Below are 21,616 nucleotides of genomic sequence, written 5' to 3'. Positions count from 1 at the left end.
TTTTAATTAAGCATCAGTAAAGTGAAAATAAGGATTCCATAATTTACCATAGGACAACGTTGAGCACATCATCCATTATGCAAGTCTTGTCTCTGCCTGAAGTCAACAAACCCAGCATGTGGCAGCAGGGGGTCATTTAGCGGTAGCTTCTTCAATGCTTATCTGAAGCCTTAGCATGAAGCCTCCTGCTGCTTTGCAATATATAGTGGCATCACCAGGGAAGAATCTCACCAGCTTCATGCAGCCACGTCAGCATGGCCTTTATAGTCAGTCCAGTACCAAGTATACAGATAACAGGGTATTTTTTCATGCTTGCACTATTCTGCCCACACTATAAATGTGTGAATTATTTCAGTTTCCATGAAATGGCAAAAAAAAATTATTACAGTCAACTCTTTTGACCTGGTGATTGTTTTATCTGACCATGAAGATCAACTCTCTAAGCTCATTCTCAGAGACGCTGAAGAACTTTGACATCAGCTTTGGGTGAATGCCCTCAGCTATAATACAGAACATATGCAATTCATTCATAAACATTAATGCAAGAATCAATTATAGAATTTGAAATTACCAATGCACTACCTGAAATAGTTAAGACATGTTCCTGACCGTGGAGAACATAGATGCATGTTTGCCGACTCTGGAACAATATATTTAAACCTGAAGAGTATAATAGTACATAAACAGCACAATAAACATCTTCAAATCTTGATGACTGTAAATTTTCTTTGTAGGAGACAGGGTTGTAAGGTATCCACTCATTTCCTGTTTCTCCATCCCATCTGGCCAGGAAGTCTTGAGATCTACCAGAAGGAGCCATAATCTAGGTAAACTGCTTATGGTGCAGCCACCACAACCCAGAACATGTGGTACTTACTGTAAAACAATTATGAAAAATGTTTTAATAACTTCCAGTCTGCAGGAATCAATAGAACATCCCAGTAGTATCCCTCTTGTCTCATATGCATGGAAACGTGCATTTTTTTGACAGCCTGAGATTATTTTACCATTAAAGCAGGTGAAGGCTTTGAGAAACAGTGAAAATGAAAGGGGAATATTCATATTTTTTTATGAATTGTACATTGAGGTATAAGCGTGGATTAAAAAAGGTGGACGCACAATATAAGGATTTAGCATTTCTCCAAACCCTGACATCACTGCACTTTTAATACTCTTTAATAGAATTAGAAGAACATGCAGACATGAGAAAGAACATTCTGCTCACATCTCATTTTGAATAAAAAAGCATTCAAATTCATGTCCTTCAGGTGTATAGTGAATGTCTTCGCTCCCTTCCTCTTGTTATTCTTACAATGAGAAAACATCCTTAACGAACAAAAGGGGAACAGATGGAGTGTAAGCTTTATACCATCTAAAGGAACAACAGCCACAGTAATACAATCAAGACTGAAATGACCTCACTAGTAGGATGCAAAGTGAAAACACACTGCTTGACCTGTTTTTACACAAACAAACCTCTTATTTAGTTGGAACAGGTTTCTTTTCAGCTGGGACCTATACAGGCAGGGTGAGTGATTTATACAGGTATTGCAATGTGCTAGTTGAATGAGTTAAAGGGAGGAGGAAAGTACAGCCGATAGTGAATCAACAATATCTATTAACACAGTTTCCAAAGTCTTCCCAGGTATTTGATTGGATATTAATGATACTGTGAAAAGGGGTGAAAGGGAGGTTTGAGCAATAATAGATTCATTCAATTTTCTCACCATCTAAATCCAGTTTTCTATTCATTTTAAATGAAAGGGAGACATAATCTGAGTGAGCTGCTGTTGAACATTCATTAAACCATCTTAACTATTTATAAATGATCATATAAAGGAAAGCCAGAGGAATCATGTTTGTATCAGTCTTTGCATATTGTATGATTGAACATTACAATAGGTTAGAATCCTGAACTGAACAATACAAAATGCTTTTCCAAGGATTATATTTTCAACCAATTAGTTTTCACTAAGCACATTTGAAACAGAGTAAAACTCGAGTTAACTAATGACTTACATTGTGGCTCAAATCCAAGTGCCTCAGATCTGATTTTATTCTCAAAAGTGTGAACAAACCAAATCAGACTTCAGACTTCAGACTTCAGACTTCAGACTTCAGACTTCAGACTTCAGACTTCAGATTAAGTGGGTAGTTAGATTCCTCTTGGGCTGGATCTGGAGTCTACTTGTATTCGTAGCAATGAGCAACCACTTGAATGATGATAACACCCTTCTCAGGTGCAGCAGACCCTTAGTAACCCGGAACTATGAGGCTGATAGCAGGCATTCAGTCAAGTGATAACATCCAAAGCAGGTGGTCAGAGATCTGATTCATATCTGATCTCTGACTATTCAACCCCTGTCTGAACGGTCAGATCAGAATCCATGTTGGGTTTTTTTAACATCTCACTTCTCTGACCATTTATAATTCCTGGCACCTCACAGCCCAGTAAAAATAAACATGGAGGAGAGCAACAACAGCAACGGGGGTCAATGGAGAGACATGGACGTTAGGATTTGGGTTAGGGTTAGGGTTAGGGTTAAGAGAAGCTGCTATTCAAGCCAAAATGGAAGGACGTTATTGTAACCAAATGCTAAAATATCACATTTCAGTTCAATCTGCACTTGTATAGCACTATAGGACCTCAACAGTATTCACACCAGAGACGGATACATGTCACTTACAAACATGAATGTGATCCAACAATACCAAAAGATTGAATCTGACTAAAAAATTATAACTGAGCATTAAGGCCTGTAATGTGAATGTAGAATTAGACCTTTCCTGAGAACTCTTGCCAAAATCCTGTGAAAAATAACTGTGGGAAAGCAGGATTTTGTTTGTGTATATGTTAATGTACTAAAGACTATGAAAAGAAACAAAGATGACTTCTCCAATCCTCATGGACTCTACAATGCTGTTTAGAATAAGTTTGAAGGAAGTTGAGTGCAGAAACTGCAAACTAAAACTTCTAGTAGCTCAATCAGACATGAATTATGGAGGCTCTGTGATAAGAGAACAGAGCAGTGTTCAACAGATGAAGCATCACCTGCATAGTGTGATGACCCCTAGTGTCGTCTTGGGGTTTGATCCAATATTAACCTGCCTCTCCACTTGTCCTGCAGGTGATCGTTAGTGTAACTTGAAACGCCTCAGGGCCCACAGTGTTTCCAGGTTATTTAAGTCTGGCTGCAGCAGGTAGTTGGGTCTATGTCACTCTCCCTGCCATGCTGCTGCTGCTGAGACAGACCTCGCTCACCTTTTCTCTACATGCACCACCTTTAAGGTTTGGTTCAGTTATGCTGCCCTGCATTTATCCTTTCACACCTTACAAAATACACAGACACATTCATTACTCATGTACACTTACACATACTGAGACACAAACCCCATATGTTATTAATCCTTAATTGGCATGTTCATGTATTTAATATGGTTTATATCTTAAAACTTTGCTATGGTTTGTCTTCTATTTTGTTGTGGCCAAAGAGCTTGACAATGCCAATAGATAGCATTAATGTTATGGCGCTTTTCCACTACACAGTTCCAGCACGACTCGCCTACGGTTCCAGAACAGACCTTTTCCATTACAAAAAAGTACCTACTCAACGTGGGTGGTCGTCATAGCACGGCTCCGCGAAACTGCCCTGACTTCGTTTTATACGCGACACAAAACACATAAACAATGGAGGACATTGAGGCAGTGGTGTTGCTGCTTTACGTGGCTTTTTGTCACACACAACTCTTCTGACCAATCAGCGGCCAGCAGTGTGTCGACGTCACATTTTAGTACCGGTTTGGCTCGCTTGGAACCTCACCAGAGCAGGTACTAAAAAAGTACCAGGTACCAGGTACTTTCCCTAGTGGAAACGCAAAAAGAACCAAGGCGAGTCGAGGCGAGTCGTGCTGGAACTGTGTAGTGGAAAAGCGCCATTACAGTTAAACATCCAAGAATATTTTGCCCATTACTCAAACCATAGAAACAACATCCTAAAATGGCTCTGATCTTAAAATCAAATTTAACTTATGTCAAAAAGATATTTGAAATCAGTGGGAAAGGAGTGATGTATTCTTGAAAATATGAAATAAATCACTCCTTTCACTCTGATTTACAAATATTTAAACATTATGTGCAATATGTTGTGGTAAAGATGTTCATGTCTATTGTCCATGTCTGACTGAGGAAAAGAGAGCAGATAACCACTATCTGAAATTGAAAAAAAAACATAAACTATGAGTAAGTTTTGAGAACTTTTATAATATGTATAAATCTTGAGGTTAAAACTCCTGTTATGTGGAAAAATGTGACAACTCAATTTACTTTATTTACCCACCCGCTAATGTCTCCCGTGACATCTTCTCTTCAAAAGACTCATGCAAACAGTGTCACTAAACTCTATTTACAATGCGAGCATCAAAGCAACACTTTTTTTTATTTATATTCAGTATAAATAAAACATTTTTCAAAGGTAGAGATAAAAAGGGTTCATGTTAATGCTATTTTTTGTTATGTTTTGGTAGTGTTTCTCAGGAAAATCACAGTTTTACTTCAGCCTATTAGATACTATGTGCAAGATTTTTCTAAAAAACTGTTACTGGTGACTGCTCTCTACATCTCATTATTTGATTGGTGGCTCCAATTATTTTTTTTCGGAAAAACAACCTCATATTTTGTAAATAAAGTCTGTGTAGTCTGTTTTTATATGCATGATGCTTCCTTCCTTTCACCCAGCAGGCTTTATTAATCTCACACAGTTCAATTTAAATTCCATTTGGTTTACAGAATAAACATGAACGAATAAATGAGAAATGAAGAACATCCAAGGATCCCTAATTTCTCCAATCCAGTGTGTGGTCTTGCTTACGACTGGCTTACTGTTTAAAAATCCACACTTCAGATGTTTAATTCATTCCTCAGATCCTCTCCATTAGCTTTTATAATAGCTGGGGATATGCTCTCAAAATACTTGAATTATTGAGGCTGTAACAAGAGTATCAAGGTCTAATATATCTTTGATAATGATTCTCATCAAAGACAATTATCGTGGTCTTTTCAGTTCTGGTCTGAGATGAAGGGTTTATATTTGCAGTAAGATTATAAAACAGTAGATAAGAAAATGTAGAATTGAACAACTTTATCGTGAACATAACAAAACATATTGGGATATAAGTAAAGTGAAGTTTATTCTTCAAAAAGCATTAGCAGCTTCATAGCAAGACAAGTTCACGTCACCTTCACAACGAGGTAATTCAAGGTGCTTTACATAAGACTTCAAAAGACAGGATGTTAGGCTCAAATTGAATAAAACAGAAAGAATGGGAGAATAGCAAATCCCTTTGCAAGCCAAGATATGAAAAAAGCCCCAAATTTGATTTTATACAAGCGAGAGGCAACAGAAATTTTTTTTAGCCTGAAGACAGTAAGCAGAACCGTCCTAGATGACCTGAGAGGTCTGGACAGTTCATAATATGGCAGCAGATCAGAAATATATACAGTAGTTAGACCTGAATCCTTCATACTTCATCTTGCCTTTTGTGAATTTATGTTGTGGAATCCTCCTAGACAATGAGATGATACATCTCAAGGGGCTTTTTCCTGATATAGCTCATCTCCGCCCATCACTTTCCTTTTCTGCTGCTGAAACTTTGATCCATGCTTTCATCACATCACATCCTCAACTAGTGCAATAGCAGTCTTTATGGTACATCATCCAAAGTCTTTAATAAACTCCAGTACATCCAGAGCTCTGCTGCTTGCCTGCAAACTCATTCCCATTTCATCCCTGTTCTCCATTGACTCCCCTGTTCAATCAAAGATCCTTCTCTTTACTTGCAAAGCTCTACATGACTAGCCCCCCTCCTAACTCACCGACCCTCTCCACCACAAGCCTCTTTTCTCTGACACCACCACGCTGTCTAAAGGACCAAGTATCGAACCTGGAATAGCAGGGCTTGCTCCATAGTCGTCCCCTCGTTCTGTAACTTTCTCCTCAACACATGCATTCAGTTCCTCAAAACTCACCTTTTTAGATCTACTTTTAATGTGTGATTAATGAACTGTGCTAACTTAGTTTGTTTTTTTAGTTGATGATCTGCTCTATAGATCCCCTCCAGAAATGGTGTAAAGTCTACTTGGAAGAATAATATTGGTTTGGTGTGTTTTTATTTCCACAAAAAAAGTCTAATAACCTTATTTAAAGGCTTTGTTGTGAGTTTCTCAGCCACTGTAGGTTCTCCCACATGCCTGGAAGGGTAGGCTATTCATTTGATTGCAATCTACAGTCTGACCACTAGATGCCACTGAATGCTACACACTGGTCCTTTAAATCCTAAAGTGCATGTACTTGTTCTCCCTCACTGAAAAATTCAGAACCTCTGAATATGCACATATTGTGTTTTGTTATTTTAACATTTTAACTACTGGATACAACTTCAGGTTTATGAAGGCTTTTTATCATAAATCCCCTCCAAACTAATTGTAATGTCACAGATCCTTCTTATAGGCAAACCGCTTAAACTCAGAACTCCAATAAGTGAACAGAAACTTTCTTCCTTCAGCAGATATATGTGAAAACAAACTCTGCACATGCATCAGTCTACACAGTGCAGCTCAAACATCCAATTGAGGGATTGAGAAGAAAATACATGACTGGAGAGATACTTTAACTTGTTGTGTAAAGCATCTCTGAGTATCTTAAAAAGCCCTCTGAAAATTAAATGTATTATTATCATTATTATACCTTTGACAGACTAGTAGCTCTCTGACACAGGGAGGATGTGAGAATGCTCTGTAGCCTTTAAATTAAAATTGTAAAACTGTGCAATGCTGCTGGCAAGTGGTGACTTTTGGTATTGCAGAATCTTTGCAGATTATGCATGCCACCTTCATGGGGTGCCAGTGTACATGCATTTTTTAAGAAACAGAAATCATGATTCATCACATACATTATTTTAATTATACAAAAAGGATTTATCACACAATCATGAACATGGGTTCACATGATCAGCAATTTGCAAATATGCCTATAAATCTGGCAACCTTAGATTCTTCTGAATGTACAAATATTGCTGTGTTCAAGGACAGTTTTGAAAGTTGTGCAAAGGCTTCATTATACCCTAGAAAAAGCCCTTCAGTAGCCAACAGGGAGCATTTCATGTGGATTGACTCCCTTTCAAGTGCAGAAAGGATTTGAGAGGACATGTGCTTAGAGTTTAAGGGCCCATGTTGCTTTTCTCAGCAGGGATGGAGACTGAACCTTTGGCAATCTTACCAGCAGACTATATCTGCAGGCACACATCTGGACTTGTCATGTTAGAGCCCTGATTCTTATAAATCAGTGTCCCACATTTTATATCATTTAACTTTGAAATTTGCCTGAAAATATGTTTAGGAATTTCAGAAGTACTATTTTTGGCTTACAAAATAGCACATGCTGTGAGAAAGCTTTAGAAGAAACATAGAATCACTCATAAGAATTGTAGGCTATTTTTGTCTATATATATATATATAGCATTGCCATTCAATTTGTCGGTACTTCAGGACAAGAGTATTTAAACCCTTCTCCAAACCTGTGCCCTTACTACCTACATATAAGGTTATTCTTCACAAACCAATGCCTCTATTGGTTATCAAACTAGAAACAAAACATTATGCTGATTAAAGTTATCTCATGCCAAGCAGGTCTTAAAAAAAGTCAGATTACTGGCAGATCAGTAAAAAAGTCAACAAAAAAAGAATGACTGTATTAAGAGTCTATGATCTGGCGATGAGATGAAGGCAGCAGCAGGCATACAGATCATGATTGATGGCAGCTGGTGACCTGCCAAATCTAGATGAAAATATGATGTTAAGACAAGAATATTAAAGACAGAAAAGATTGTTCTTCTGTTTGTAGCAAAAATCATCCCTGAATATCATTTTCAGTGAATGTGATGTCACAAATTTGGAATTTTTGAAAATGATCAAACTACTTATATCTTATAACTACATTATCCATGATTATATGTTCATCAGCACCCTGATATTTGGCCAGCATGTCTGTGGTAACAGGCAGTAACATTTCTTAGAAACAATGTACAGTTAAGCAAACGTTTAATGTAAAGATTGTCATTTCATGTTTCATGTATCAACTTTACACTGACTATTGAGAAGCTACAGTATCATTTCGGTCCTGTATGGTTAGCGTGCATTTCTAATTTGTTTTTTTGTGGAGTATTCTTGCAACATACAGGCGTGACTGACTGTATGCAATAATTCAGCAAAAGATTAAAACATTGTGGTTGTCACTTGTGGGAAACAGGGTGGTAAAAATCTCTAAATGTGAGCCTCATAAAAGGAATGTGAATTTAAAAGAAGTTTCAAACAGCAGGTGCCACATTATTTTGAATATGTTTGAAGTGAGGCTATGGCAGACTATAAAATTTGAAAAGCAAAATAAAACATTTACTGTCATTACAATGATGAAAGTGTATGAAGGAAATACAGAATTGCCACTAATGCTGCTGAAGGTATGATGCATTGAGAATGCAGATGATTCTCCACAACCACATCAAGTTAGTGGGGGCACAGAAAAAGTTCTTAGTACCAACACATTTATGGAAGTGGAGGAGAACATTTTATTCAGTCGACAGCATCAAAGAAAATGCTGAGATGAAAAAGGATAAAAAATACAGAGAGCCCAAGCATTGGCAGACAGCTGACAACTTACTTTTAGGCGAAAGACAGTCTGTCAGAGCTGTGGAGTTATACCTACTGTTGTATTTCATGAAAAAACAATTCGCTAAAGAAAAGAACATTTGAATTCCTGGATAGAAATGACAATTAAAGAAAAAATCTAAAGTTGGAGGCTTCTCTGAAAGTTGTGTCAACACGTTTTGAGAGGTGAACTTGGAAATTCAGAATCAGAAACAGAAACATGTTTATTGCCAAGTAAGTTTTCATATACAAGGAATTTGCTTTGGCCTGATGATGCATAGTAATAAACATAGTGCAAAGACAAAAACAGGAAAATATTGCAAAATAAAATCAACCGAAGTGTCATAATAAGTATGATGACGTCAGATAAGCAGACACCTTTATTTAGTGTCTGGCTATTCTAAATAAATCTTGCTATGGCAATACACTGCATTTTATTATATATTCTACTTTTATGTACCATTCCATTTTCACACCATCATAAACCCTTAATGTATTTACCCAGTGTTAAAAATGGTGGTGACCTTATCTCCAAACTGCTACTGTACTTTGACCACAGTTAAGTACAGGCCAACACGTTTATTTATTAGTTGGATATAGTTCAGTATTGTAATGCCATAATGATTAGCGGTCTTTGGAATGCTCCTCCTTATTGTCTTTATTCACAAAACACATTATCTGTTGGAAAAGCAAGTTTATAATAATGACATTTAAATAACTCAACTTAATGATGGTTGAATTACATTTAGATACTTGAATTTCAGGGTTCTGGTGTTTTCCATGCTGGATCACTGTAAGGGTTTTGAATAGCACCACTGTTAATGTTCTTAGCAACCCCCTGTGCTTTTTCTACCGTGACAAGTTAAAATGTCTGTTGTGAAAAAGCTCTAACTTTTGTCATTTGGAGTTGCAGCAAATAGTCTGTCAATCTTGTCAAAAGCACAATAGTGCATACAGGATGATGACATTTGTCTTTTATTTTCTGATGCTGCTTTTGTTTGAAAAGTGTGGAGGCATTCACTAGAGTCCTAACAATTTATCAGACCCTGATGAAGATTTTCACATTATTTGGTGTAATAGTGTGAATATTCTGTCAGTGTTGGTTTATAATAAGATCAAAGCTGTTGTCTGATTTAAAAACAATTAAAAGATTATAAAAAATGGATTCTAAAACTTATTGGAAGGCAATGCAAAAACTAGATGCAATGGGTTCACCTTTTCTTTTATTCTGGTAAGCACTTTCCTGCAGCACTCTGGATGAGCTGCAATTGTTTTAAAGTTTTCTTTGAGGGGCCCAAGAACAGTAGAGTTACAGTAGTAATATAATAATAACTTTATTTATATAGCACCTTTAAAAACTAAGTTTACAAAGTGCTTTGACATACAAAGCCAAAGCAGTACAGTAAATATGATAGAAAATTAAATTAAATAAAAGAGAAACGAGCAAACAACATCACATCAAAGCTAATCTGTAGAAATGAGTTTTTGAGAAGTGATTTAAAAAACGCCTCCTTATTTCATTCAATTCCATTGAATGTTAGTGGAATTGTAATATATTGTATATTGCATCGTGTCATTGCATCGTGTTATGTTATTTTATATACAGTCTATGGTTATGGTTGACTCTTGAATTGTTGGGAGGTGGTATACTATGCAATATAGATTCTGTACTTCATGCTTTTGTCCACTTGGGGGCAGCAGCAGCATTTATGCGCCTCTAATCTACTGCAGCCACACAGCAGGAGAAGAAGTCGGGTCAGCTAGGCATCATCATGCCTGCAGCTGTGATTATGGAGGAAAATTTTGATAAATTATTGGAGCAGTGTGAAGCCCAAGAGCTCGAGGTAAGCACTGAAGCACGGCATTATTTATTTTATGTGACAATAATTAAAACGGTCCTGTGTAGAGAGTTTAATAATAATAATAATGATGTAAGAATGTGAAACCCAGTTAGCTCGATGCTAACTCAGGCTAACGTGAATAATATGGATTAAAGCATGTTAGCACAACTCTTACGTTTACTTACAAACACTTTTATATTACCTTATTAACTTGACGCTACAAGTATGTTATTACAAGTCGGTCATGCTTCTGTAATGGCAGGTTTACCCCTTTTTTGTTTGCTTTCATTTCTTGTGTTAGCAGGTAGCTGGTAGCTTAGCCAGAGAGCTCCTCGTTATATTGGTAAACACAACCAGAGTTTCAGCTATTGTGTTGTTTTCATTTAGTGTCTCATAATAACGTTAAAAGTAAGTGTTAGTTTAGCCTTATTGTGTTTCTGTTAGGACTGACTATTTGATTTCAGGACTGACAGGACTGCTGTGCTGGATGTGGTCAGTTTGAAGCTTTTATAGTCTTTATCAGTGGTGTAAAATAACTAAGTACATTTAGTCAAATACTGAACTTAAGTACAATGTTGTGCTATATGTCTTGTTAATTGATTCATTTCCACTCAATAAATAAACTTACTGATTATTTTAGCACTACTATTAGTTATATGGAAAGTAGTGTATTCATATAAAGTAAAGTGTTACTGCTAACTGACCATTTGCTTTCCTAAATACCTAAAACAATGATAGCTGAGGTAATGAAGCTTTTATAGTCTTTATCAGTGGTGTAAAATAACTAAGTACATTTACTTAAAAGTACAATGTTGTGGTATTTGTTCTTCCTTACTTCACACCCACTCCACTTCATTTCAGATAATAAAATATAAAATGACAAAAAAGTGAAGCCTTTAAACTGCGCTTATTGAACAAGAAAGAGTCCAAAAAAAAGAGAAAGCAGCAACTCATCACAACTGTTGTCATCTTGTTAAATGACTGATTAATTATCAGCATAGTTGGTAATTAATTTCCACTCAATAAATAAACTAACTGATTATTTTAGCACTACTATTAGTTATATGGAAAGTAGAGTACTTCATATAAAGTAAAGTGAAGCTTGAACAACAGGACATATTGCAAATAAATATGTATGACACACTTCTAGACTCTCCTGCTGTTGGATCAATGTATTGATAAGACTTTCCTGAGAAATGACAGTTTGGATAGTTGCCAAACGTTGTACAATAATTGTCTTCAGAGTCATTTTACAGCCGTCAGATTTCTCTATAATGTCATACTGTCTGTGCTACTTTCTACATTTCAGAGGGAAATATTGTACTTTCTACTCCATTACATTTATTTAACAGCTTTAGTTACTTTTCAGATGAAGATTTGACACAATGGATAATATAACAAGCTTTTAAAATACAACACATTGTTAAAGATGAAACCAGTGTGTAGTCAGGCTCACATTTCAGATGTCTATGAGTTGTTAACAGCTCCACCAAATAGTGATTTTTCCCTCTAAACTTCACACATGGTTTCATTTCAATAAATGTTCAAATGATCCAATATTTTAGCAAAAATCAAAGATTAGAGAAAAAGTCCCAAAACTGAAAACCCATTTGTGAATCAGAACTTTGTTTTTTCTTCTTTCCTCTCCCATTAATCACCTCACCACCCTTCACATCTGCTGACCCTTTGGAGGGTTATGTTTAGCAGCAAGCTTTAATATCAGACCTGCATTTATATTTAACAGGCTCCAGGGGGCATCGCGACACCTCAAGTCTACACTCAGTTGCTGGCGCTCTATTTACTACATAATGACATGTAAGTCAACTCTGTTTCTGTTTTAAGTAGCTGACATGCTTTTCTTTACACTATTTTCTTTTATAAGGGGAAGTGGGCTTTTAGATTTTGTGTTCAAAGCAAATAGATGCCAGATATCTGTTTGTTTATTATTTGATTTGATTCCATTTTTCCTCTTCAGTTTCTTAGATGCCAAAGACATATTCTGTGACTTTTTGTAGCCTATGTCTTGTGACATATGTGCACTATAGAAGCAAACATTTGGGCATTGATTATCACTATCATTATCATTGTTTAGTACATCAGAGTAAGTGAATTATAAAACTATTTTGACAATAATCTTTTGGGTCACAGAGCGTACCAAACCGAAGAAGTTGTTTATCGAACATCCTCTAATGAAAGGTTGGGAAAAATATTCATACATATGTTACATCCCTATAAGCAACACATAGCCATAACCCATCAGTATCCTCTTAGAAATTAAATGACGTGGCTTCTTGGAGTGGCAAGAACAGTTAACACTTGATTTAGAGCACTCAGCAGGATTAATTAGATTTAAATGGATGGCTGTACAAATAACACATTTGGTTAATAATTGAATTGTTTGCATTAAATGTATTTGTAGGTATGTGTGCTAGTAAAAGTAGCTGTAGTTTTGTCAGGTTTATCATGGAAAGGCAAGGCAGCTTTATTTATATAGCGCATTTCATAACCAGGGGCAACTTAATGTGCTTTACATAAAAACAATCATTTACCAGTCAGAATTTGAAACAAAACATCCACGGCTCACCCACTTTTTTTATTGCTGCCTGTGCTTGTAACTTTATTCTGTGTATTGCTTAACTTGTGTTCATTTGGATCCAACAGGAACAATGCCAGGTATCTATGGAAGCGGATTCCCCCAGCAATAAAAACGGTAAGCGAGTTAAACCTCACATCTGTCTGAATATGATACATTTAATAGGTCTACTCATGCTGCCTTGGAGCGATGTGGAGGCCTCCATATTTAGAAGGTCCAGACTTGTAAATACTATTCACATCAATATTCAAATGGCAAGTAAGAAAATGTGGATGTTTGACTTTCACCTTATTTGGTTAGTTTGACATCAGCAAAATCAGTCATTCAAGGTGATATGACATCCCGCAGTTACGAGCAACCTTAACATTAATTTGGGGTCATGATTCTTGCCACGTGGCAAATGTAAGTCCAATATTAACTCTCTTGTAGTTCTGTTTTAGTTCTTTGCCAACTCCTGAGGTAGATATATGTTTAGCACTAAATGTTCCACAATGTATTTGAAGATGTCACACTTTTCACAAATATTGTTTCATCATGTTGTTATAAGTTGTGCCTCTGTTTCCTATCCATGTAGTTAGCAGACTGCCATCTTTTAGATTTGGAAATAGAGGTGTAACTTGTGCAAACATAAGAAAACAACCCTGCAGCTGTCATCACGTCTTAATTCAAGTATTTGTAAATCCTGACTGGTATGCAGATGCATGGTATCACCAACTGAGCCTCGTCCACTTCACACCAGTGACGAAAATCAAGGACAAAAACACAAATACACAAACCTCTGACAGATACTTAGGCAAAAAGTTCTGTGTTGATGTAGGAGCCCCGTTAATAAGTAAGAAGGTGATTGAGAAAATACATTTGTGGGCTTTCTATAGAATAAGAAATGGAATAATTTTGTGCCATTTGGATCATTGCTCTTTGTCACATGCCTAGCTGAAAGTTTGGAAATAATGATCATCACGTTGCTTAAATATTACAACACTTGAAACTTGGTATTCGGTATTTTACAATGATATAAATATGAGTACAAATTGGGAAAATATCTATGATCCAAGTACTTGGATGTGGCCTCTGTTACAGTACAGTATGAGGGTCGCTGCCTTCTCAAGTAAAGTATATGGAAAGATTTTTTAAGTGCTTTTCCTTTTGTTGTATGCAGGCAAACCCTGAATTACCAGCTGTTTGGGCTGTTGGCCAGCGCATTTGGCAGCGAGACTTTCCAGGAATCTACACAACCATCGCAGCTTACCAGTGGTCAGAGAATATTCTTCCGGTCATGGAGGCCCTTCGAGGTAACAACAGAAATTATGTGTTATCTGACTCTTCTCTTTCATTACTCTATATAAAGGTTTTTTAGATAGCATTCAAAATTATTTTTATGCCCTTCTCTGGAAAAAAAGGAGAAAATTGTAGAGAAAATCCCTGTTGGGATATTTAAATATAATATACAGTACCAGTCAAAAGTCACATTCTCTTCAGTGAGTAAGTGTGTCCAAATTTTTGACTGGTACTGTACTTCATTACCATGACTTCAAAGTTGTGTTAGATGTATTTTTAATTCATTTCATTCACAGTTTCATGAATAAAAGCTTATGTGACTTAAGTATTTACATTTCTCCTGCATGATTTAGAATGACAATCAGCAGGGGGCACCAGCTGAACACAGCTTTAGTGATGATGCAACCCAGCTGAGGTCAAATGAAATAAGGTGGAAAATACAGGGAGCAGATTTGACTGTTCACAACATCATGTCTAGCAATGTGACATATTGTCTAGCAATGTGACATATCGGTATCACGAAGGCTAGTTCTGGTAGTTACAACCCAACAGGCTGAATGAGATATAACTATGAGAAGATAATGAGTTTAAAAGTACTTAGACTATTGTAATGTAACTGAATATCTAAATATTTCTGTTTCTTGTTGTCACCCCTTTTTTTTCTTTCTTCCCACATCTAAATAATCATTTTTAGAAAATTCCTTGCGAAATGATTTCTGTCATGGTCACGATTGTTGGGGCAGTTGTGCCATGTGTTGGTTCCCTTGTGCAAGAGTTTAAGAATAGCTTATCCCTCATGTTTACTGTGTTTATCTGGCATGGATGCTGACATGCAGTATGTCATAAGACACTTAGATAACCAGGGATGATAATTAGATGTGGTGAATATGATTAATTAAGATTATTCAAATGTAAATACACTCAATTTATTGGTTCAAAGTGAATCAAGTAGCAAATCCATCCATAAAGAATCATTTATATGATAATGTTCTTATCACCATGTGAATTGTTACTTACTGTTTATACTATATTGGCCAAGTTAAGACCATGATTTTGCCGTTGGTTTCCCTAAATATTACTTCATAAAATTAGTAAGCCTCCAAGTGATCCTAATCCTAGAATTATTTTTATTATCAAACAGTCAGAAACCCTAAATATGTTAAAGAAACAAAGAAAAGTGAATCCTCCTCAAGCATGAACGAGCAAATATGTGGTATTTTTACTTGAAAATGACTTTATATAGTAATTGACTATGTTGATGTAATTGATCATCAAAACATTATCATGATTTTTGTCCATTTAATATCAAATTTGTTTAATTGAAATTTGGGTGATTATGTTATGAGTGTGTGAAAAACATTTGCCATGTTTACTGTGGCATGTATACACTGTGCTATATAAATAGCAAACTTAGCAAATGACAGCTGATCAAAAGTGACAAAATGGTCAAAACAACCAAGGCACATGATGTCAACACTGACTTGTTTACCAATTGGATTGAACTCCTGGTCTTCAGGTAGGGCTCCTCAGTCACATGGACCCTGTTTGTCTCACTTCATTCTAACTTCTGTCTGTTTGGAAGGGACACGGTTCCTACTAGCACATGGGACATATGCAGCACTTGGGAGGTGGGGGCCAATTCTGTGAAAATATCCCCGGCCAGCAAGCAGGCAGGAATGCATGCTCTGGTTGGTCAAAAGGATCGGGTGTCACCAGCTGTGAGGGGCTGGTATAAAGGAGAGAGCTGCTAGCTGTCAACCAGAATAGATATTGGCATTTCACAGGCGGCAGCATACACTAAAGAGCCACAGTCTGCCCTTCATTTTGATAACTTGTTGAAACTGACGGAGAGAGTAAACCTTGTACTTCTCTCTCAGTGGAAATTAGGAAACTTTTTGGTCTAGCTGCAGGCAGAGACTTTTTCCATTATGGACGTCCAGAGGACAGGATCCGTGGTTCGACCCCCCAGCCCCATGGACAGCCTTGAGAAGCAGTTGAGTTGCCCCATCTGCCTAGAAATGTTCACCAAACCTGTGGTCATCCTACCCTGCCAGCACAACTTGTGCCGTAGTTGTGCCAGTGACCTCTATGATTCACGCAACCCATACCGCTTTTCTGGTGGCGTCTTTCGCTGTCCTACATGCCGGTTTGAGGTCGTGCTTGACCGCCATGGTGTGCATGGGCTCCAGCGCAACCTGTTGGTTGAAAATATCATCGACCTCTATAAGCAGCAGCAAGAAGTTAGTGGCAGCGGAACCACAGAAACCCCACTGAAGCCTAAAGATTCCAAAGAACCGATGTGCCAAGAACATGAAGACGAGAGAATCAACATCTATTGCACTACCTGCCAGGTACCCACTTGCTCCATGTGCAAAGTTTTTGGGCAGCACAAGGACTGTGAGGTGTCACCTCTAGCAACAGTTTACCAATCCCAGAAGGGCGAACTGAGTAATGCCATTGATTCCCTGGTGGCCAGCAATGGGCGCTTGCAGGCTCTGCTCAACCAGATGGAAGATGCCTGCCGTTCTGTACAGGAGAATGCTCAATGTGTTAAACAAGGCCTAGCTGAACGCTTTGACCTATTATATGCTGTCCTGGAAGAACGCAAAACCATACTACTAGAGCAGGTTGCTAAAGAGCAAGATGAAAAGGTGGCTGCTCTGCGAGCACTGGCTCAACGTTACGGCGAACGCCTGCAAGCTAGTTCAGAGCTGACGGATTCTGCTGTGAGAGCATTGGAGCAGGGTGGTGCTGCTGAGTTTCTGTTAACCGCCAAGGGCCTCATCTCACAGACCAAAGATGCAGCTAAATGCGCAATGGGGGAAGAGAGACCGGAGCCAGGCTTTGAGAAGATGGACCACTTCACTTTGTCAACCGAGAATGTTGAAGCAGTCCTTGGAAAAATGGACTTTGGATTGGGTGAGGAGGATGAATTTGAGGATGCAGAGGAGGAGGAAGAAGAGGAGGAGGAGGAGGAAGAAGAAGAAGAAGAAGAAGAGGAAGAATGATGAAAATTGAAGTGGTTATGGTCTAGTAGATACTACTGTAATACGTGCTTTTGAATGTTTTTTTTTAACAAGAAAAAGTATGGCAGGGACTCTTTGAATTTTGATGTCAAAGAAATATAAGGTTATGGTGGATGTGGGCTAGACAGGCTTGCCCTTACTTTCTGTGCAATATTTAATATCAATGTCGTATTCATGCCTTTCCTGAACGTTTTATACTTTTGTACTTCTGAGCCAGCTAAATGCTGGTGTTAAGTAGAAAAATAGGTCTGTAAAATAAATGTAAATAAAATGTCTGCTAAGACATTGTCTGCTAAGACACAGTTGTATTCATATGTAGCTTATGCATTTTCTCACTTTGTCCAAGTTGATCTACATGTAATCACCAACTTGGTCTTCAATTGAACCTGAAATAAAGCTGCATGAAATGAATTATGTACTTGTTTTGTTCCCAATTTCTAAACTTAAAAGAGTTTTATATTAAGATCAAATTCAAGAAGTATATAGAAGAACAATTTAACAAACCCAGTATAATGTATATATAGTAGTATAGATCTTTCTTGGAGCGCACCCATCAAAATGTTTCCTCAGCCTGTTGCTGCTCTTTCTTGGCAATAGACTGTATTCAAAAATAAAAGCCCTTGCCATGTCCTGTCTGCTTTGCCTTTGCTGGTGCAAAGTGGGGTCTATTTTTAAGAGGTGAGAGGGTGAGAAATGATAGCGGCCCTGGAATAGACTGTCAGGGAGGACAAGCCAGGTCCTGTTTCTCCTCCATAAAACTCCCGTCCTCCCACTTCGGCGTCTTGGTCAGCAGCTCCAACCCAACTCTAGCGTGTCAGAAAGGCATGCTAAGAAAGGCTGGTCCAGTTGCCACACCAGTCATCACCCAAGGGTCAAAAGGCAACAGTAAAAATACATGTCTGCCTGTAGACGGACTGAGTTACAAAAAAAAACCCTTGAGATGACCTGTTTGGCTGCATAGGGGAGCATCTGCCTCATTTAGTTTCTGATATGCAGCCAGTCAGGTGCAAGAAAACTTGTTCCAACAACAGAGGCTGTTTTACGAAATATGATACATGATTCAGTTTTAAATTCAGTTTTAAGCAATGAAAGAGATCTACTGACTAGAGAGGGGGAAAACACCTCCGTTATTTATCTCATTCTTCAATGGTGAGACATTAAAATGACAATATAATTGGATCCAAATGTATTAAAATGGTCTGTATTAATCATGTTCACCAAATAAAGGCTTCACAAGTTATTTTACAGTCATAACTTGTATTAAAACTCCAACTGAACAAATATTAATGCCTTCAGACCCAACTGATGCATAAACTCTGTTGTGACATACTCTAAGGTCATATTATTAATCCTTCCACTTCTTTTTAGACAAGTATTAAAACAGGAAGCCTGTTGGACTGCAGAATGGGAAAACACTCCTGACAAATCTCCTGCCTTCACCTCACAGCTGTCTTTTCTCATCCTACTTGTTATTGTTACTGCGGCTAGTCACTGCAGTGGACTGGGGGCTGACTGTTGGTACACATAAACCGTTGCTAGGCTGTAAAATACGGAAAGGCCACAACCCTGAGTCATTTACGTGATAGCTTGCAGGAGAAGCAGAAAGTGCATGCCGATGTACACTGTTCCATGCCGTTGTGAGGCCCTGTCATTCTTACCTTATCTTCACAAATAAGAGCACCATGTCAGGCTGGGGGAGGGATAAACTGGGCAAGTCTGACAGTTGGGAAGTCTAAGCCAGTGCCTTTTGATAAAGACCTCTGTGGTCTGAACTAAGTGTAGGCTCTGTACTGCATCTAATGTCCATGATTCATCTAAAGCGTGCTTCATTTAACAAAATAATAAATTGATCATTCTTGATTATGGAAAACTTTCTTTTAGCTCACATGTTCATCGCACACAGTCATCACAATCAAATCAAACCGACCCAGACGCATATAAATCAGACCCAGATGGTAAAAGCAATTAAAGGCAGAAACCTCCGTTTTTGCTCCGATGCGCTTAATTTTATTTCAGATCCCAGACAAAGTTTTGTTACTTTGCGTCAGTTGTTTGGGACCTGCGTTTGGTTAGAGTGAGAGAAAGTGACTCCATGAACTCAAGCACACGGAATTACCATGACAAGGGCTGCAAGTCATTTTCATTATCAATGAATTTGTTGATCATATTCTCGATTAGTCGTTGGGTCTATAAAGTATCTTTGTTTCTCAGGACCCCAATGTGACATCCCAAACTTTTACTTTGATCCTGACCAAGAGTCCACAGTCAACATATATTCAGTTAATTGTCATGGAAGACTAAAGAAACCAGAACATTTTTACATTTCAGATGCTGGAATCAGAGAATATGGATATTTATTTTTCTTAAAATGTCTCCAAACAATTGAGCAATCATCAAAATGGTTGGTAATTAATCAACTCATTTTTGCAGCTCTAACTATAACCAAACCCTATTACATACATTTTAAAACAGAACAGAGAAAAACAAATGTTTCGTGCTGAATTGTAGCATTCACTCAACATTTTACCAAAATGTACTCACCTGGGGCCTAATGATCATAACAGAAGACTTTTTTTTGTAAACAGCCCCTGGCTTCAAAAACCCTATCTGTCACTCTTGATTAATTGTTATCCATGGTGTACAACCTCCAGCACTATTGCTAATTATCAGCTGTGTTTACAAGAAACATGATTACAAAATACCTTGTGTGAATTAACATAACATGCTGTTGCTGACATGCTGTCTGTCTAATTCTGCGTCGACAGAAAGTTGTTGTCCGTGTACTTTAAATAGACCCAGTGTGCTGTGATAAGGCTTCAGCACTCATGTACTAAACTACTACCTACTGTACTATTGATATGTCTGTGGTTCATGCTTCTTCCACAGAGAGCACAAGACAAAGGGCGTACGCGCTAGTGGCCCAGGCATATACTTCCATCACAGCAGAAGATTTTGCAGCCTTTGTGGGCTACTCTGTGGAAGAGGCAGTAAAGGGTAAGCATGAATTTATACACCTCTTGACAGGAAATTTTTGTCAACACAGTCACTGTTTATAAAGAGGTCAAAAGACAAGTGTTTCTGGTAATAATAGCAGCTGTGGTCAAGCAGTGTTGCAATTTATTTCCATTACCTTATCATTAATACATTCAACAGTCTCACATCAGAGTCCACTGATATGACGATACTTTGTTCTCCTCCTCCGCCTCTGTGTTTGCCCAAAGGTGTTGTGAGCCAGGGCTGGCAGGCCGACCCCGCTACCAGGATGGTGATGCCCAAGAAGCCAGGTAGGTGGCAGTGTTGCTCTTTTTTTTAAATTGTACCCATCATCAACCCACTGTCCTGTGCCCAAATGGTTTTCTCCTTATGAGTAAGCCTGCACCCATTTCCCTACTACTCCTCCGCTTAGATTTTACTAGTTTCATAGAAATGATGAGTGGGATTTAGGGTCATTTTAATTCCACAGAAAATGATATATATATGATATATTCCTAGACTTCCCCGAAATTTTATTCAATAAATTTCCCTTGTAAAACGATCATATTTCCCAATCTTTCATGCTCCACTGCCTTTCTTCTCGTCTCCTCCCTTATTTCCTCAAAATATTAATCACATCATCATGTCGTCCACTGTGGAGGATCCTTGATTGATCCATTTGTCACAGAAACCTCTTGATTTATGCAAACATATGAAGAGGAGGTTGCGGTCTATCCTCTCTGTAATCATCGGACATTGCTGCTGAAGCATCTGCATCGCACATGTCCAACACAACACAGCTAACCCACCAACATAAATCCACACATGTGATCCCCCCCCCCCCCCCCTGCACAGCGCAACTGGGAGTTAAGAGTGTTTGGTGATATCTGTTATAGAGTGAGGAAAAAGTGATTCTGGTTTGGATGAATGCAAAGTGTTGCTGAAAAAGAGCATTGCACTCTTTAATGATCTCCAGGCTAAATGTGTCACAGGCACATGGGGAGACTCTGCAGGTAGTGTTGTTAAACAGGTTGAGCTCATGTGCAGATGTTGACAGTGTGGCTAACTTGAAACCTGTGCCCCGCTGAGTGTCTGAGTTAGAACTCGTGGCCCCTAGCCACTGAGTTAAAATAGGAGAGATGTAAGAAGATCGATAGCACTTGGCACAAGGAGGAATCCCCTCTGACTCAACTTCTCCTCTGTTTTT

At 38.0% G+C, this 21,616-nt stretch overlaps 2 protein-coding genes across 3 annotated transcripts in view; both read left to right on the top strand.

Moving 5' to 3' along the window:
* Positions 1-10,448: 10,448 nt before the first annotated feature.
* cops8 (COP9 signalosome subunit 8) overlaps positions 10,449-21,616 on the top strand; it is a gene marked incomplete in the record, with an annotated part of 12,208 nt that continues 1,040 nt past the window's right edge. Inside the window, 7 exon segments of one of the 2 annotated variants that reach the window (XM_062431776.1) lie at positions 10,449-10,542; positions 12,284-12,354; positions 12,688-12,735; positions 13,201-13,249; positions 14,292-14,424; positions 20,323-20,430; positions 20,658-20,720. In XM_062431776.1, coding sequence (XP_062287760.1) covers positions 10,471-10,542; positions 12,284-12,354; positions 12,688-12,735; positions 13,201-13,249; positions 14,292-14,424; positions 20,323-20,430; positions 20,658-20,720 — 544 coding nt within the window. 2 annotated transcript variants of the gene reach the window in all.
* trim63b (tripartite motif containing 63b) lies at positions 16,101-19,269 on the top strand. The gene has a single exon (XM_062431775.1). It carries the CDS (start codon positions 16,339-16,341, stop codon positions 17,416-17,418), a length of 1,080 nt encoding a protein of 359 aa, XP_062287759.1. The 5' UTR covers positions 16,101-16,338; the 3' UTR covers positions 17,419-19,269.

This window comes from Scomber scombrus, chromosome 13 (genome assembly GCF_963691925.1).
Source record: "Scomber scombrus chromosome 13, fScoSco1.1, whole genome shotgun sequence".
NCBI classification, from domain to species: domain Eukaryota; kingdom Metazoa; phylum Chordata; class Actinopteri; order Scombriformes; family Scombridae; genus Scomber; species Scomber scombrus.
The sequence above is the reverse complement of the archived record's forward strand: the minus strand, read 5'-3'. Positions and strand labels throughout refer to the sequence as shown.

What these genes read in the sequence shown, in the direction of transcription:
- trim63b (XM_062431775.1), top strand. Translation starts at nt 16,339, where the DNA reads ATGGACGTCCAGAGGACAGGATCCGTGGTTCGACCCCCCAGCCCCATG.